Source organism: Gastrolobium bilobum, unplaced genomic scaffold (assembly GCF_033153095.1).
Source record: "Gastrolobium bilobum isolate Gb01-03AN ecotype WA unplaced genomic scaffold, APGP_CSIRO_Gbil_v1 utg27381, whole genome shotgun sequence".
NCBI lineage: Eukaryota > Viridiplantae > Streptophyta > Magnoliopsida > Fabales > Fabaceae > Gastrolobium > Gastrolobium bilobum.
Window position 1 is genome coordinate 8,452 of NW_026900061.1, and position 19,071 is coordinate 27,522.

General features: G+C 39.0%; 2 protein-coding genes and 1 pseudogene across 2 annotated transcripts; 2 read left to right on the plus strand and 1 right to left on the minus strand.

The window, feature by feature from the left end:
* Window positions 1-216: 216 nt before the first annotated feature.
* LOC133295158 (uncharacterized) lies at window positions 217-7,943 on the minus strand (annotated as a pseudogene).
* A 3,788-nt stretch (window positions 7,944-11,731) lies between these two features.
* LOC133295159 (uncharacterized) lies at window positions 11,732-13,048 on the plus strand. The gene is made up of 2 exons (XM_061493956.1): window positions 11,732-12,237; window positions 12,592-13,048. Exons 1-2 carry the CDS (start codon window positions 11,732-11,734, stop codon window positions 13,046-13,048), a joined length of 963 nt encoding a protein of 320 aa, XP_061349940.1.
* A 276-nt stretch (window positions 13,049-13,324) lies between these two features.
* On the plus strand, window positions 13,325-14,888 carry LOC133295160 (uncharacterized). The gene is made up of 2 exons (XM_061493957.1): window positions 13,325-13,741; window positions 14,835-14,888. The coding sequence occupies exons 1-2, from the start codon at window positions 13,325-13,327 to the stop codon at window positions 14,886-14,888; spliced, it is 471 nt and encodes a 156-aa protein (XP_061349941.1).
* Window positions 14,889-19,071: the final 4,183 nt, after the last annotated feature.

The following is a 19,071-nucleotide window of genomic DNA, read 5'->3' on the forward strand; positions in this document are numbered from 1 at the left end:
AGAATCAATCAACAGGTAGTTGTAATCCAAGAATCGAGATCAAAGCCTAACAAATTATGCTATCAAACACTGTGATCTAAGTCTACTCCATGTACCACTCAATAATTACCAGAGAGAAAAGGAAAATCTCCTACGAAAAATCAAAAACGAAAAGAAAGAAGAAAATGCAAATAACAGAAAGAAAAGAAAAGAGGGAAGAAGACTCCCCTGAGCTCCCTAAGGAAAATAAACAGGATCAAGCAGCCTGATCTCTGCTTCCATCTCTGTATCCTCAGGCTGCTGTGGTGTTCCTTCATAGAAGGGCTTCAGACGATGCCCATTCACAGTAAATGTGTTCCCAGTCTGCTTATCACTTAATTGCAGCTGTAGTTTCCTTTCTCCACCTGACTGGATTAGGTCCATGTTACACTGTTTCACAGCCCAATATGCCCGATGCTCCAGCTCCACTGGCAGGTGACATGCCTTACCATAAACAAGCCGGTAAGGGGACATTCCAATCGGAGTCTTATAGGCCTTCCTGTATGCCCACAAAGCATCTTCCAACTTCTTGCTCCAATCCTTTCTATTAGCATTGACAGTCTTCTGAAGGATTTGCTTAACCTCTCTGTTTGAAACTTCAGCTTTGCCATTTGTCTGTGGATGGTATGCTGTAGATACTTAATGGAGGACTCCATATTTCTTTAGTAAGGCATCCATGCTCCTATTATAAAAATGTGAGCCCTGGTCACTGATAATAGCTCGAGGAATGCCAAACCTACAGAAAATATGAGAACAGACAAAATCTACAACAACAGCAGAATCATCAGTTCGGGTGGCTTTCGCCTCAACCCATTTAGAGACATAATCCACAGCTAAGAGTATGTAAGCAAAACCAAAGGAAATAGGAAAGGGACCCATAAAATCAATACCCCAAACATCAAAAACCTCACAAAAAAGTATAGGGTTTTGGGGTATCTCATGTCTACGGGAAATGCTACCTGCTCTCTGACAATTAGCACAAGACTTACAAAACTCATAAGCATCATGAAATAGACAAGGCCAGAATAAACCAGAATCTAGAACCTTCCTAACAGTTCTTTGTGGTCCAAAATGACCACCACAGGCAGATGCATGACAAAAATTTAAAACAGATAGAGTCTCACTGTCAGGCACACATCTCCTAACCACTTGGTCACTACAAAATCTCCACAAGTAAGGATCGTCCCACACATAGTTCTTAGACTCACTTTTCAGTTTCAAGGTCTGAGCCTTAGTGGAGTCAACAGGTAATGCACCAGCAACCAAGTAATTAACTATATCAACAAACCAAGGGAACTTACCTTGCAGCTGTAACAGCTGCTCATTAGGAAAATCATCCCCAGTAGGTATAGGGTCAGATGGAAGAGAAATGATGCGGCTCAGATGATCAGCCACTTGGTTTTCCACTCCACTTCTATCCTTGATCTCAATATCAAACTCTTGGAGCAGCAACATCCATCAGATGAGTCTAGGTTTAGCATCTGCTTTCTTTAAGAGAAATTTCAAAGCTGCATGGTCAGAGAAAACAACAACCTTGGTATCTAACAGATATGATCGAAACTTATTAAGAGCAAATACTATAGCCAAGAGTTCTTTTTCAGTGGTGGTATAGTTGGATTGAGCATAATCCAACGTCCTGGATGCATATGCAATGATATGTGGGGCCTTGTTGACCCGCTGAGCAAGAACAGCTCCAACAGCATAATTGGATACATCGCACATCAACTCAAATGGGATAGACCAATCTGGTGCCCGGATCACAGGAGCTATGGTTAGGCAGCGCTTCAGATGATCAAAATCTACCTTGCATGCTTCACCAAACTCAAAGTCAATGTTATTCTAGAGGAGATTGGAAAGTGGAAGAGCGATCTTGCTGAAATCCTGAATGAGCGCCTGTAAAAACCTGCATGGTCGAGAAAAGAACAAAATTCCCGCACAGAAGCGGGGTAAGGCAAAGTAGTAATAACCAATTTTAGCAGGATCCACTTCAATACCCTTTTTAGAGACAACATGCCCTAAAATTATCCCTGAATCAACCATGAAATGACATTTTTCAAAATTCAACATAAGATTGATTTGAATGCATTTGTTCAGAACTCTACCCAGATTATCGAAACATGCATCAAAAGAAGGACTATAGACACTAAAATCATCCATAAAAACCTCCATGCAATCCTCTAACAACTCAGAAAAGATGCTTACCATACAACGCTGAAAAGTACCTGGTGCGTTGCAAAGTCCAAAGGGCATCCTCCTGTATGCATATGTGCCAAAGGGGCATGTGAAGGTCATCTTCTCCTGATCCTCAGGTGCAATGTGGATCTGGAAGTAGCCTGAGTATCCATCCAGAAAACAGTAGTGTGATTTACCAGCCAACCGCTCCAACATCTGATCAATAAATGGAAGAGGGTAGTGATCTTTGCGGGTACGTGTAACATCCCACATAATTAAGGAAATGTATATATATTATTATAAGGTATAAGCATGCATGGATGACAATTAGAATCACGTGGGATATGTGTTTGATTTTCGAATCCTGTGGTTAGTAGTAGGGAGTTATAATGTGCTAGGGAAATTACTTGAATAATTATTATAGTTGCGAATTTACGTTAGACATATGAAATTTAAATGATAAAGTATAATAATGTATTAATTGTAACCTATGAAAGAAAAGAAATTTTGTTTGGCCGAAGCATAAGGCCTTAGAAGGCACAATGTGATCAGCCCAACTTCCCCTCTCATTGTTGAAAGCTATCCTATCTTAGTAATTTGACAAGGTTACTTTCAATTGGGTAGTATTTACACATGGCAACAAAGCTTTATCCGTTGTGTATTCTTTGCACTTGTGCGCCTAGGGGACCGTTGGTGATCAGAAAATTCTGATCAAAAGTGATACAAGGCTGTCCTCTTTCCCTTCTTACGTGTAGGACCATCCAAAGCAAGCAAGTTGCTTGTAAGAATAGCTTTAAACCTTCACATGTGTGCGCTAGAAGACAACCCAAAAAGGGCATCAGAAAATTCTGATCACAGCCTTATTTTATGACACAAAGTTGTACCCTCTCTTTCCTTTTTATTTTCACGCACAAGGACTGCACAAAAGCAATCAGATTTCTTGTAAGACTAACCCTAAACCTCACTTTATTTCATGCATCCAATGGTTGATAAGTGGTCAGCCTTGCATGCATTTGTATTGGCTCAAACATGTCACACTTCAACCCCATTTGTGCGCTCCAAATGAGGGAAGTCTTCAGCATTTTTAAGACACTTCACAATTTAAATCTACCTCAACTTCATTCTCTCCTCACTCAAGTGTTGCTGAAGATAGAAACCAAGCCAAATTACTTTGTTTTCTTCCACTCTAAAAACTGTGAACTTGTAACACCAAGTAAAGGATTTTCAACTTCATTCTTTTGTTTCCCCCACTCAAACCGTAGCCCTTCCATAAATCAACCACCTCCTCCTTATTTCCTCCACCCTTAAACCGTAGCATCATTAGAGAGACAACACAAGGAACACCTCCATATCTTTCCTATATTTTCCATCTAAAACCGTGGAGTCTCTTGGAGTCAACCAAGGATTTTTATCATATCTTGTCTCTATATCTTCTTTCTTGGCTGTGCACCATAGTTCCTAGAGGTAAAACGTTGCCTCTACTTCATCATTATTTATGATTTACATCATGAGGTTTGAAGGAGACATTCATGACTAACTTAAGTTAACCTTTTTCTTTCATCTCCTCTTTTCACATGGTCGGTCTTGAAGAGAAAAGCATGCTGTTTTGAGTAGATTAAAGCCTGAAGTAGTGTCCTTGGTTCCATTCGGTTTTACCTTGTGCTCCGCCAAGAGGTAGGCACGAAAATCCCTCCACCATTCTCTTGTTTTAAATAGTGAAGCATGACTTAGAAAATAGCCTTTCATTTGTAAATTTTATGCCTTTAGGTTCCGTTTTGAGTCTTAAATTAAAAGCTTTTCGGATAAAAGGAAAATGATCTTAAATATTAAAAATGTAGGAATGTTTGCATGTTATATATGTATCTAGGATTTTCCCTGAAACAAAGTTATGACGACAACATCTTATGCACCATTGTAACGCACCTACTAGAGTAGTAAGTTTTAGGAAAATTTATTCCTTTGAAAACGTTATCGTATGTTGACCTTCAGCTCACTGTTTTGTCATAAATTATTCACTGTTTTACTGAAGGAAAACGTTCGCTGTTTTGATAAAAAATGCTCACTGTGTTAAGTGAAAAATATTGTTGTTTGCTTACTGTTTTATTCACTGTTTCGCTGAAAAAAATGTTGTGGTTTGCTTACTGTTTCGCTCACCGTTTCGCTGAAAAACGATGATGTTTTACTCACTATTTTACTCATTGTTGCTGAAAAACTTTGCTGTAAAATGTCCACTGTTTTATTAGAAAACGTTCACTGTTTTATTGGAAAAACGCTCATTGTTTTAAGTAAAAACATTCACTGTTTTGCTCACTGTTTTGGGTGAAGATACTCAACGTTTACTCACTGTTTTACATGGAAATGATCACTGTTTTTTTTTCACGGGTTAGCATTAAAGAAGGTCAAATGAGAGTCAAGAATAATTTTAGAAAAAGGAACCGATTTAGCGAAATGATGTGAGGATATGTAGGCTTGAGGAATTGTGTCAAATTATTAAATTTAAGTGAAACGTATGCTGATTTATTATAATGTAAAATAGGTGCGAAAAATCTTTGAGACGTTGGACTGTTTCGTTGTGAATCAGTAAAGTAAGTTTCGACGTACGAGGTATGTGTTAGGCGGTATTACCTAATGTGACTATTAGCTAGTGTATGAAATTGTGATGTGTTGCTCACATATGTTCAATGTTATTTTCTGATGATGATATGGCAATGGTAAGAATATGAAATGATGATAATGATATGTGTATGCATTTTTACATCATGATGCATTTTTCTGTTTGGTGTGTGATCGCATTTCATGGCATGTATACAATAGATCCATGTAGGCTTTGAAATGTAGAATAGTTATATACAGGATCATATGTATGAGCACACATCATATAGGCATCCCTTGATATCAGGGTATGGGACAGTTGGCGTCAGTCCGCATAGGCCACAGTGGAATTCCCCAAATGATGGTGTCGTGCATGGAATTTCCACTTTGTATGCACGCGCACGATGGTGCTATGAGCGTGAAGAAGGTGTTATATACGCTATATGATATATGATGAAAAGGATATATGATGTAAAGGTTTTAATGTTTGAAGCGACTGTTTATGATTTTGTGCCTTGTTTAATATTGTTGCTTTATGGTTTTGTTGCCACACTACTGGGATTATTCTCACCCCTTTGTGGCTGCAATTTTTAAATTGCAGGAGGACGTAAGAGCATTTGAGGACTTGGATGTTTGAATTTTGCTGTATTTTGCTGCTGATTAGCATTATTCCATGATGACTGTTTTAAGTTTCGGATGACTGTATGATGTGGTACTTGATGACTTTTTGGATGACTGTAAAACTATTATTTTATTTTTGTTTTAAAGTCTTCTACGTACATCGGCTATTTTAAGAAAATCTGAAAATGTTTTGCGAAAATGAATTTTTCTAAATGCTGAATTTTAACAGTTTACGGTCAACTTACGAGTTACGTTTCAAGGGGCAAATGACCTCCGATTTACTAATACTTTATATGCACGCGAAGCCCCAAACGGATACTTTCAGATTCCGTTCACTATACAAAAATATTTGGAAAGCTCGATTTTATATTGATATTGAACGCTGACTGGTTTTGGAAATTCCGCTGTGCAAACAGCAAGGTTTTTATCAAGTTCTATCAATAGATTCTGCTTAGATTCAGTTTCCCACTTTAATAACTCAAAAGTATTTAAAGAAAAAGTTTTTTATCCGCTTCCGCAACTCTAATAACGATTAGCAAACGACTCTCTTGGATGCATACAAGAGAGGGTGTTACACTACGGTAGTCTATACATACTCTCCAACTGTTTTGAGCTCTTGTTGTGATCAGCTCATTATTTTGGTTGGCAATCACAGTGACTCCCGACTTTTTAGGGACCACCTGAACATGACTCACCCACTGGCTATCAGAGATGGGGTAAATCATGCCAGCTTGCAAGAGTTTTGTTACTTCCTTCTTCACCACATCTAGAATCAGTGGGTTCAAACGCCTTTGGGGCTGTCTCACTGGTTTAGCTCCTTCTTCAAGTAGAATACGATGCATGCATGTTGAAGTACTAATACCAATAATGTCAGCCATTGTCCACCCACTTGCCCTCTTATTTGCCTTCAGCAATGTTAACAATTTATCCTCCTGCTCAGGTAGAAGGTTCTTTGCCACAATGACTAGTAGCTGCTCATTCTCTTCAAGAAATGAATATTTCAAGTGGTCGGGCAGAACCTTCAACTCCAATTTTGGAGGCTGCTCAATGGATGGAAGAGGTGTAGTTGGTGGTGCAAATTCTGCAGAAAACAAGTCAGCAGCAATGCCTGTAAACAAAATCTCAGAAACAGGATTAGGATCATCAATAATATCAGCAGGCAATTCAGAAAATGCAGATTCACACTCTTAATCAGAATCATCAATCAGTGCATCATTGAAACCAGAAAGATGAGATATTATTTCAGCACACACAATGCACTCTCGACTATCACCACAACCACAGAAATCAGAATCAGAATCAGTAGATGAAAAATTAGAAAACTCAGCAAGGAATTTAGCATAAACATCCTCAACAACGTCATCTATCACATCAATGCAGAAGACAAAATGTTCTTCCCTAGGATGTTTCATGGCATCAAATATATTAAAATGCACAATGCTATCACCAAACTCCATGGAAAGGGTACCAGAATGAACATTTATCTTGATCCTAGCTGTCCTCATGAAAGGCCTAGCAAGTATGATTGGGGATCTATTAATAGTAGTCTCACTCTCCATTTCTAAAATGTAGAAATCAGTAGGAAAAATCAGATTATTAACTCTGACTAATACATCCTCAATCAAACCAGATGGGTGGATACTACTCCTATTAGCTAACGTAACCACAATACCAGTGGCACACAAAGGACCAAGACCAAGAGACTTAAACACAGATGTAGGAATAACATTAATGGAAGCTCCTAAGTCTAGCATGCAATCATGAAAACAGAATTGCCAATCACGCAAGGGATAGTAAATGTCCCTGGATCTTGACACTTTTTAGGCATGGGCTGGATGAGTGTCGATACATTCTGACTCAGGTTAACCTGCTCATCTCCCTTCAGTCTCCTCTTGTTGGTGCACAGCTCCTTTAGAAACTTGGCATATTGCGGAATCTGCTGTATTGCATCCAAAAGAGGGATGTTCACCTCAACTTTCTGGAAGGTGTCAAGTATCTCTTTATCTTGAACCTTTGCTGACTGCTTCTTTGACTGAGTGGCTCTCTGAGGAAATGGCAGAGGGATATGGACATCAGATTTATCAATGCTCTGCTACTTGGAGCTAGTGTCACCTCCATTGGATGACTCAGCAGCAGTGTGGTTTGGCTCCTCCATTTGCTTTCCAGACCGCAAAGTAATAGCACTCACATTTTCGCTTCCTTTTGGATTTGGAACTGTTTGGGATGGAAGGGAGCTGCCACTTGCTTGTTGATTTTGATTCATTGACGTTGTAAGTTGGCCAATCTGTGTTTGCAGATTCTGAATGGAAGACTCAGTCCTCTGTTGGAACTGCAGATTGTTAGTTGCCATCTGCTTCACTAAATCCTCCAAAGAAGGGCCATTGCTACTAGCTTGTTGCTGCACTAGTGGCTGCTGCTGCATTGGCTGCTGCTGCTGCATTGGCTGCTGAGGGGCAAATTGTTGAAAGTTTTGCCTCTGTTGTGGAGGCAGAAACTGCTGCCTCTGCTGAAATGCTGCACTTTGCTGATTCTGGCTCCATTTGAGATTTGGATGATTTTTCCAGCCAGGATTATATGTATTGGAGTAGGGATTATTTTGCTGCTGCTGCTGCTGGTGGTACTGTGGCTTTCCAGGAAAAACTGCAGCAACAGACTGATCATCTTGGAAATCGCTGTCTTGATGAAAGGAAGGACATGCATCCGTGGGGTGAGAAGGATCACAGTAGATGCCACACAAGTTGCTTATCTATTGAGCAGAAGGTTGCACAGTCTGTGTCACTGCCAACTGCCTCACCATTGATGTCAGCTCATCAAGTCTGTTCTCCATTATCTGGTTATCTGTGCTTGATGCTCCTGTTGCTGCTACTGTTGGATTTTGCATTGGAGGAGTTTGCACTTGGAATACTGCACTGTTGTTTGCTCTAGTACCAAATTGTTGACCATTAGCAGCTCTCTCAGCAATCAGCTCATTGGCCTCATTAGGTGTTTTATTGCTCTGGACTCCTCCACTAGCTGCATCTAGAAGGTTCCTATCCATAGGCAGCAACCCTTCATAGAAGTAAACAAGCAGGAGATTGTCTGGAATCTGATGGTGTGGGCAGCTTGAACAAAGCCTTTTAAACCGCTCGCAATACTCATGCATGTTCTCCCCATTAGCTTGCCTTATGCCACTGATCTCCTTTCTGATTGAGGTGGCCCTGGATGAAGGGAAGAATTTCTCCAGAAAAAATCTGGCCATGTCATTCCAGCTTACAATGGAGGAAGGTGGCAAGTAGTACAGCCAGTCCTTAGCTCCACTGTCCAAAGAGAAAGGGAAAGCACGCAGCTTAATTTGTCCTCATCCACCCCTGTTGGCTTCATAGTGCTGCAGACTATATAAAATTCCTTCAGATGTTTGTGGGGATCCTCACCTGCAAGACCATGAAACTTGGGCAACAAGTGTTTCAGTCCAGACTTAAGCTCAAAAGGTATAACAGGATTAGTATAACGAATACACAGGGGCTGCTCATTATCAACATTAGGAGCAGCCAATTGCTTAAATGTTCTATCACCCATGATTTCAGAATCAAATAAACGACCAAACGAATAAACACTATGTAAAGGACTCGAACAAACAGACTCGACAGACTCAACAGACTCAGACTCTAAGGTATGCTCAGGAACAGCTCTACTGTAAGTCAACCTACGAGCTCTACTAGCAGCATGCAATGATCTCTCTATCTCAGGGTCATATGCATATAAATCATCAACACTGGTATTACTCCTAGTCATGCATCATAGGCAAAGCATACAGCAGTAAAGTCGCAAAACATACGACAGAACAAACAAAACTACCGAAAATAGCAAACAGAAACAAAAATAAATATACGAAAAATACTAAATGAACTCAGAATACTATGGGACCAACTCTCCTAAACTCTAAATGACCTTACGGACTCAAAAATCAAATAATTTTTTTTCGAAAAATAAAATAAAATACTAAACAATTGAATTCGGCTAAAATAGGGCTTCCATCATGAAGGACTACGCCCTGATGACTTTTGACCGGTACAGCCTCCTCCTTCACGTCACCAATTTTCAGGTCAATCAGAGCACAAAAAACAATAGCAGAAATACTCGATACGTCCTGAAACGACAAAGAAACACTAAAACGAGTTAGTAAACGACAGAATTTGGTAAAATTAAGGGTCACCTCACACCCTTCAAGGGTGTGACTTATGCTCAGAAGGTCGAATTCCTTTGGAAAAAGAACTCTCGGAGCAAATATCTCAAACTGAAGTTTTACTGATTTCCCCAAATTCGCCCAAAACTGCCCAAAGCGTAAACAGTAATGCAAAAAATTCAAAAACTGAGAAAAGATGCCTCTCCGAAATCAAATTCCGATGCAGAATCAACTGTGCAGAAATCGAAATAAGAAACGCAATCGAGTGCAAAACGCAAAAACAAAACAGGTGCGCAAACAGAAATTTACGATTTTTCTTTCTTTCAAAAACAGAAACAAAAACTAGAGAAGAAGAAGAAAATGATCACGTTCAGAAAATCGATTTAGACCGATGCAATTTCCCCAGCAATGGCGCCAAATTTGACACGAGCTGTCGAACTCGCGCAAATTAAAAATTATTTTTTTATTAGGGTTCAGAAAATTTGTAGTAGAGTGGAAACCCTAAATCGTCTGTCTCAAGGAAATTGCTTGGGTAAAAATCGTTTATCAAAACAGAAATTAAAAGGGGGGTTTTTGAATTTTGGTTGAATAATTTAAAAAGGCAGAATATAAAATTGGATGTAAAATTTGTAATTAAAAATTAACCAACCTAAGGTTTGGGTTCCATGGACGTCTTTCCTCGGATAAGAGGATATCAGAATCGTGATTGATTTCTCAATCGAATCAGAATCCTTATTTCCAATTGACAACCCTCTCTAAGCGATCGCTTAGCATTTGATCAAAGACGATGCTTCTACTCATACAATCGCAGAGTATCAGCCCGTTTGATTTAAGGTCATAGGGTCAATCAATCTAACCATCAAATTTGATGATTAATCCCTTTCCATAATCGCAATCGCGAACCTCAGATTGAATATCCACGATCGAACGATATCAATCTGAGTTGGGAAGGGAAACAAAACTAATTTAAAATAAAGCGCAGACCCTCAAGACTAATCCATGGAATCTGTTACCCTTAGGTTGATTAAAAGGTTCTTAGCCTCGCATGGCTAAGCTAAACATGATTAAAATAAAAAGAAGAGGAAGAAAAAGATGAATAACAAAATTGAATAAAAACTCAGAGAGAACTTTTTTTGTTGTAAAAACTGATTGCCGAAGGGTTTCCTAAAGTCTCCCTTAAATAGCTGTCACGCAGAACGGCTAGGGTTTTACCGCTTCAGCCAAAACATAAAATGAAAGCTGAATAAAATAAAATAAAATAAAACAATAAAACATTGCCTTGGGCCCTAAACACATTGGGTCCTAATGTGAATTACAAGTTCAAACGTCAAAATAAAATTCCAGCAAAACACGTCATCTTGAGATCAAGTTTCGACCATCTTCCCGTTTGAATTGGGCTTTCAGTAGCTGAAATAGCGATTGTAGCCCTATCTGTTAGCTGCATACAACAACAAGAACGGAGTCAATCGGACATCTGTAGAGTGAGATATGGGCAAAATACAGAAGTAGTGTAAATCTGGAAAATTATGACGAAAATCAATTAAACCCAACTAAAATCTAGAATTGTGAATTGACCCAAAATACCTTTATTTAATTAAAATAAATCATAAAAATACCAACCAAGAGTAATAAATAAGTGTAACAAAATATAAGTTATCACAGACAGTGCCCAAGAAAGGAGGAATGACTGTTGTGAGGAATGAGAATAATGAATTAATTCCCACAAGAACAGTCACTGGTTGGAGAATGTGCATAAATTACCGGAGACTCAACAAAGCAACCCAGAAGGACCGTTTCCCTATTCCATTCCTAGATCAAATGCTAGAGAGATTGGTAGGACATGCTTTCTGCTGCTTTCTAGATGGATACTCAGGCTACAACCAGATAGCTGTGGCTCTAGAAGATCAGGAGAAAACTGCATTCACTTACCCCTATGGAATCTTTGCATACCGGAGGATGCCTTTCAGCTTTTTCAATGCACCAGCGACTTTTCAAAGGTGCATGCTTTCCATATTCTCTGACATGGTAGAAAAATCCATTGAAATTTTTATGGATGATTTTTCTGTATTCGATCCTACTTTTGATGCTTGTCTAGAAAATTTGGATATTGTTTTAAAAATATGTCAAGATTGTAATATTGTGTTGAATTGGGAAAAGTGTCACTTCATGGTGACAGAGGGTATTGTTTTAGGAGTTTCCTTGGTCAAAGGTGTGAGAAGTTTCCTTGGTCACTCAGGTTTTTATAGACGCTTCATAAAAGATTTTTCAAAGATTGCAAAACCTTTATGCAAATTGTTGGTAAAGGAACAAGAGTCTGTGTTTACTGATGAATGCCTGCATGCATTTAACATTTTGATAGAAAAATTGATCACCACACCAATAATCATGGCACTTGATTTTTCACTACCTTTTGAGCTGATGTGTGATGCAAGTGATTATGCTGTGGGAGTGGTACTAGGCCAAAGAAAAGCCAAATTATTGCATGTCATTTACTATGCCAGTAAAATTCTTAATGATGCACAGAAGAATTATGCTACTACTGAAAAGGAATTATTGGCTATTGTGTATGCATTTGACAAATTTAGGTCATATCTGCTAGGATCAAAGGTGATTGTTTACACTGACCATGCAGCTTTAAAGTATTTGTTAACTAAGCAGGATGCTAAGCCCAGGTTACTCCGATGGATGTAACTTCTACAAGAGTTTGAAGTGAAAATTAAAGATAAAAAGGGAGTTGAAAACTTAGTGGCTGATCACTTATCCCGGATCACAGAGAAAAATCTTCAAGAACGACCGGAAGTAGTGATCAAAGAAGAGTTTCCCGATGGGCAAATACTGGCCATAAGTATTGTTTCCAAGTTGGTGCAGGATCAAGTCTTGACAATTAATACTCCACCATGGTTTGCAGATTTTGCAAAGTACAAAGCTGCTGGAGCAATGCCTAAAGATTTCACATGGCAACAGAGGAAAAAATTTCTGCATGATGCAAGGAGATATATTTAGGATAAACCATACCTTTTCTATAGGTGTTCAGATGGGGTAATTAGAAGATGTATTCCAGAGGAGGAACAACAAGATGTCTTATGGCACTCTCATGGTTCAGCCTATGGTGGACACTTTGTAGGTGAAAGAACTGCAGCAAAAGTTTTGATGAGTGGTTTCTATTGGCCAACATTGTACAAGGATGCAAAGAAGTATGTGGAAGCATGTGACAACTGCCAAAGAACTGGTAATATATCCAGGAGACATGAAATGCCATTGAACAATATACTGGAGGTGGAAATCTTTGATGTTTGGGGTATGGATTTCATGGGACCCTTTCCCTCTTCTTACTCCAATAAGTATATCCTGGTGGCAGTGGATTATGTATCAAAATGGGTTAAAGACATAGCTACACAAACTAATGACTCTCGGGTTGTGATCACTTTTCTGAAAAAAGAATATCTTTGTGAGATTCGGAGTCCCGAGAGCCTTAACCAGTGATGGGGAACACATTTTGACAACCGGTTGGTAGAAGTTCCTCTTGCAAAATATGGACTCAGGCATAAGATATGTACCCCGTACCGTCCACAGATTTGTGGTCAGGTTGAGATTTCTAACAGAGAACTTAAACGTATACTGGAAAACATTGTTGGAAATGTTAGGACTCAATGGTCCAAGAAACTTGATGACACTTTATGGGCTTACCGTACAGCATTCAAGACTCTTATTGGAATGTCTCCTTTTTAATTGTTATTTGGGAAGGCATGTCATCTACCGATGGGGTTGGAACACAGAGCATTGTGGGTTGTCAAGTTCTTAAACTTTGATTCCAAGGCAGCAGGTGAGAAAAGGCTACTTCAATTGGATGAACTGGATGAATTCCGTCTTTCTGCATATGAAAGTGCAAGCTTATACAAAGAAAAGACCAAGTTATGGCATGACAGGAAGATCACACCCAGGGATTTCAAGGTGGGCAACCAAGTTCTGCTTTTCAATTCCAGGTTGAAGCTATTTTCAGGAAAGTTAAAGTCCAGATGGTCTGGACCATTTGTGGTGAAGGATATTAAGTCTTATGGAGCGGTGGAAATTAGTCCCTTGGATTCTGACCGAAGCTTTACTGTCAATGGTCAGAGGCTGAAGTTATACATTGGTAGTGCTGTAGACAGACAACTTCTTACAGTTGCCTTGATAGAGGTAAGTTAAGTGAGAAACGTCAGGCTCGTGACGTTAAACACGCGCTGAGTAGGAGGCAACCCACTATATCAGGTATGTAATATATAATAATGTTAATAATAATAATGTATAAAAAAAATTGGAGAATTTTGAAAAATTTGACAAGTGATGGGCGCTAAAACGTTCCTTGTTAGACGTTTTAGCGGTTCAGAGATGCATCACAATGCAAAACTCTGGCCCAGAGCGCTAAAATATTCTATTTGACTGTTTTAGCGTTCCCCAAGTGCATCACCGTGCAAATATTCTGGTTAAGCGCGCTAAAACGTGTTGTTTGAACGTTTTAGCGCGCTGATGCACACAACCATGTGCACATTTTTCTGGACCTCAGTGCTAAAACGTTTGGTTTGAACGTTTTAGCGCCGCGTCACTTATTTGAATTACACGGTTATTCATTCACTCACTCACTCATCCTCACATTCACTTATTCTTCAACTTCCACACTAGCAAATTCTTCTCAATCTCTTCTGCATTCATCCTACATATTGCCAACAAGGTATGCTACCCTTATCCTTTCTCATTTCGAAGTATGTTCTTCATTTGTTTGTATCATTTTCATATCATCTAGGGTTTTAAAAGTTTTTGATTCCATGTGTGCTTACCCCATGATCTCATGTTTTAAATTTTGATAACATATAATTGGTTTGTATGCAACTCTGGTTTTGGTTTTGTTTTTGGGATGAAAGGCATCACCGATCATCGAGTCCCATTTTAAACTTGCACACACACACACACACACACACACACAAGGTGTTTGTTAAAATTCCTGACCCAGAAAAGCCAAGGCGCTAAAGCGCTGGACACTCAACGTTTTAGCGCTCAACTGTTTTGTCACACGAAATTGCTAGGCCGCTAAAACGCTCGCTGTGAACGTTTTAGCTCCCTGGCCCTAATACACGAATGGTTTTAGGCTGCTAGTCTAGCATTGTGGGGGTTATTTTTCCTTTACATTTTGGATTCTTCTCAACCAATTCTTTCAAATTTAAATTTGGGAATGTGCTCCATTATCTCTCAATTGCTCTGACTTATTGACTGAATTCTTCTTTCATGTTGTTAGGACCATGTCTTCACCACCCAAGAAGAACAACAAAAAGAGGGCCTGAATGATTAAGAGCAAAGGGCCTACAACTCCACCTTCTTTTGATGACAAACTATAGAGGAGTGATGCTCATGAAGCCAGATTTAATGATAAAACATCTTCTCGGCCATTTGTCCGGGAAAGAAAATTCATCTTGGACAAAGATGAATACCCTGAATTTTAGTCTGAGTTAGTCAAGTTGGACAAAGAAAATTCATGATGTTGGACAATAGCAGTCAAGCTATTTGTCGGAAATTTTATGCAAATGCTTACAATGGAGATGAAGGTGGCAAGCGACATTTTGTCAGTCTAGTACGGGGGAAAAAGGTGAAGTATGATGCTCATACCATTCAGAAACTCTTGAAGATAACTCACTGTGATTACATACAGAACCAAAATTGTCAGTTTCACAGAACTTGGGAAAAGATTGACATTCCTCCCAAAAAAAGCAACCCTGAATTTGAAACTTGGACTAAATTGGGAGCGGTTGAGCCTGTGTTGCAAACTATAGCCAAACCTAATGAAAAATGGCAGATGACGAAAGATGAGGTGAATCCCAAATTGTTGTGGTTAAGGCAGTTGAATGGAAAGGCTAGGGTATGGTTTCACTTTGTGGTTTCCAATGTATTGCCTACCTCCAACCAGGCTGAAGTTATTCTGTTGCGAGCTGTTTTGATTTACACTATCATGACTGGGAAGAAAGTGGAACTTCCCGTTATTCCTCAAAATAGCATTTATGACATGGCACATTCTGATAGTAGTACTGCGGCACTGGGTCACAGTTCTTTGATCCAGCATCTCTGTAAGCGAGCTGGAGTTGACATTGCTGATAATGGGGCACAAGTTAAGTTGCACCCTGAAATGAATGCAAAGATGACCACCACACAGCTCCGGATTGGAGGAGGAGCAGCCTCTGGCCTGACACCGGGAAGAAAGAACATGACAGAGGCCAAGTTCGAGTCCGTACGGCAGAAGCGATCAGCAGAGCAGTGGCTGGTCAACATTGAGGTTCGTCTGGGATTTTTACGCCTCCGTCTCAAGTTCATGCAGACGAGTCAAAAATCATTTCAGACTCAGATGTTTCAGATGCTGACAGCTCTTTGTGAGGCCCAGGGAGTAGAGCTGGCATCATTTCAGGATGAGGAGTATCCTTATTCAGAGGAGGAGGACGCATTTGAGGCAGCCGCTACAACATTCTTTGAAGAGCGCGCTGATGAGGATGAGGCTATGATGGATGCCATGGCTGCCATGGGTACTGGGGACAAATCCCTGCCTGCTGCTGATCAGACTGGTGGAGATCAGCCTGTTGAAGTTAGCTTTGGTGTGGAGGAGGATCAGACTGCTGATGATGATCATACACCGCTTCCTACCGCAGATCCAAGATCAGACCCTCTCACCTCAGATGAGAAGGACTCAGAGTCTCACATTGACTCTTGATTTCACTCCATTTTAGTTTCTGTTATTTCACTTTTAGTTTCTTTTAGTTTTAATTTGTTGTTAGTTTACTTTTGTAATTCAGTTAAGCACATTGGAATATTCACTGTTTTTGCATGATGCACATTGCGATAAAACTGATGCTATTGGTTTATATATGAATGTGTTTCAGGGATCGATTGTTGTTTTAGATTTAAGTTAGTTGCAGGGGACAACAACTTTTAAATCTGGGAATTGGGTGTGATTGAATGGTATGCACACTTCATGGAGATGTCACACAAATTGATGAGCCAAAACAGGGAAACATCTCAATATTTTTTTTCTTTTCTAAGTTTTCTTGTGTGATTTGGATTTTAGTTGTGATATTGAATTTGGATTTCAGTTGTGATATGGAATTCCATGAGGATTTGACTGATCAAAGTTTTAGATGATTGATCAAATTAAGGATACAATCTTATACCTTGCATGTTGAGCAAAAATGAAATGATTGCATGACTCATTCAATGTGTAAGAGTAGAGAGATTAGTTGTGATACATATAGAGAAAGTCAAGCATGCACTCTGAACTGTGAGAAATTAAGCCTACACAGAAAATTTTGTTCAAAGAGCACTTCACTGCATGAATAACTCTAGAACTTGCCATGTTTCTTGCTTGAAATGGTTTATGATGTGTAGTGTAGAAATGATTGAGGCACTTCCTTCTTGAACCAGAAAGTTTAAATGACCAACCTTAATGTTTCCATTGCATGAAACCCTTGAGTTTAAGCTTGTTTGTCTATAAAACCAAGAGCCTACATTCATTCCAATCCTTCAGATTAAAATTTTCAGATAAGTGAGAATGGATGAAAAGTTCTGTTGGGAGAAAAGTGTTCCTGCAATAAATGAATGCACAAAGTGTTACAAAGTGTTGGAGATATAGAAAAGAAGGAAGAAAAAGGAAAAAAGGGAATTAAAGACACAAAGTGTTTGAAAAAAAATAAGACAGAGGGAAGAAAAAGAAAAAAAAAGGGTATTAAAGACACAAAGTGTCTGGAAGAAAAGGAGGAAGAAAGGTTCAAAGAAGGTACAAGGAATGGAAAGGAAGAAAGTTTGGGGGAATTAAGAAGAATATGATAAATACTGTGATCCTTCTCTTAGCTGAATCTGATTCATTTAATCTGAACCCTTCCTTTAACATAACTTCTATCTCTAGTCAAGCCACATACCAAGCCATATTGCCAACTATACAAAAACCTTTTTGATCTGCTCTACAGATCATTGTTACTGTAGAAAGAGAGAAGATGGGCAAGCCTATGGTAGTTTGAGTACAGTGAAGATTGAATGATAAGTGCACCCTTAAACACTAGAGTGCAAGAGAGTTAAATTCTCACAATTTTTGAGAAGTTCCTAGTGAGGGGGTGTTTTATTTGGAAGTCTTTGTATACCATCTCTACTGATCTGTTGAAAAGTCACAAATGATGTTGGGCAAATCATAGGAAATAAGAGATTGCATGGTTATAAGCTTGTATCATGAAATGTTGATCTTCTGTAATTGAAGTCCATCTTTATGAATTTCATCTGTAAAGAATCTCAAGTTCTTCTCTGCTTTTAATTCATTACTGAGGACAACAATGTTCACATCTGGGAATTGTGATAAACCCTTGGTTTATAAGATTTTAAAGCATGAATTAGTTTGATTTGTGTAAGAACCCGCACCGTTAATTAAGGAATTTAAGTAATTAATTATGAGAAAATAGGAAATGATTCCATAATTGACCCTAACAATTATTAAGAGGCTTTAATAATTATGATAAGTGATTAAGAATGCTGAAAGTCGCTTTTCGGAAGAAAAGTGCAGATACTGGTTCTGCTAGTCGCTATAAATGCGTACCGAAAAAGTATCCCGGAAAATTATAATAAGTGCATGATAATTCCTAAAATAATATATAGGACTTGTAAAACGAGTTTCAAGTTAAAATAATGAGAACTGGTGCCAGAAACTGATACTGACTATGAAAAGCGCGTACTGGTAAGGTGCTCTGAAAAATATAATAAAAATATGATAATTCTTGTAAATTGAGTAGGTTAAGAATCCAAAGTTTGGGATTCAAATGCTAAGCGTAGCAATTAAAGTTAATACTGCGTGTTTAATGCTTAAGTGGCCTTTAAATACTCTTATTAAGGGCACACAACCCTAGAAAACAGACTTCTATGTGTGAGTTGTTGAGAGGCTGATCAGTTTGGCTGCTTCTTTGGGTTTTCTTCTCCATTTCTTGAGCAAGTTGGCTCCTTTGGCTTTAATCCTTCTCTTTTCTTCATCCTTAGCACTATGGTTGGGTGTGATGGTCACTGGTGAGTGGGAGAGGAGCTTATGTAATGAGTTGTGTTGCTGTCTTAGTGAGCATGAGGTGTTGTCTTGTTGAGTTGGAGGTTGTGGAGTCATCTTCTTGGTTTGTGAAGCTTCAAGGAGCTTCCATTGTGAAGAAAGGGCCAAGCTTTGTGGCATTTTCGTTGGTCTTGTGTAGCCAGTTTGTTGGAGCTGGTTGTGAGCTCCAAGAGCAGCTCTTGTTTCTGCTTTGAAGCCTTGTGTATGTACCTCAACTTGATCATGAGTTTTTATTCCTAAAAATGGAACTTTGATGCATGTAATGGTTAAAAGATGATAACCTAACTTGGGGTAATGTCAAACACACCTAGAAATGCATGTTTAGGCTTCTGTAATCGGTAAAAATGGAACCTTTGAAGGATATCTTCGCGAAATGCAGAAACTGCATTCTGTCGCGAAATATCCGGATATTTGCCCG

Coding starts and splice junctions, on each gene's coding strand:
- LOC133295159 (XM_061493956.1), top strand. CDS start 11,732: ATGGTGACAGAGGGTATTGTTTTAGGAGTTTCCTTGGTCAAAGGTGTG. Junction 12,238..12,591: donor AAGCAGGATGCTAAGCCCAG/GTTACTCCGATG, acceptor CCTTTTCTATAG/GTGTTCAGATGGGGTAATTA.
- LOC133295160 (XM_061493957.1), top strand. CDS start 13,325: ATGGGGTTGGAACACAGAGCATTGTGGGTTGTCAAGTTCTTAAACTTT. Junction 13,742..14,834: donor TTACAGTTGCCTTGATAGAG/GTAAGTTAAGTG, acceptor TCATGTTGTTAG/GACCATGTCTTCACCACCCA.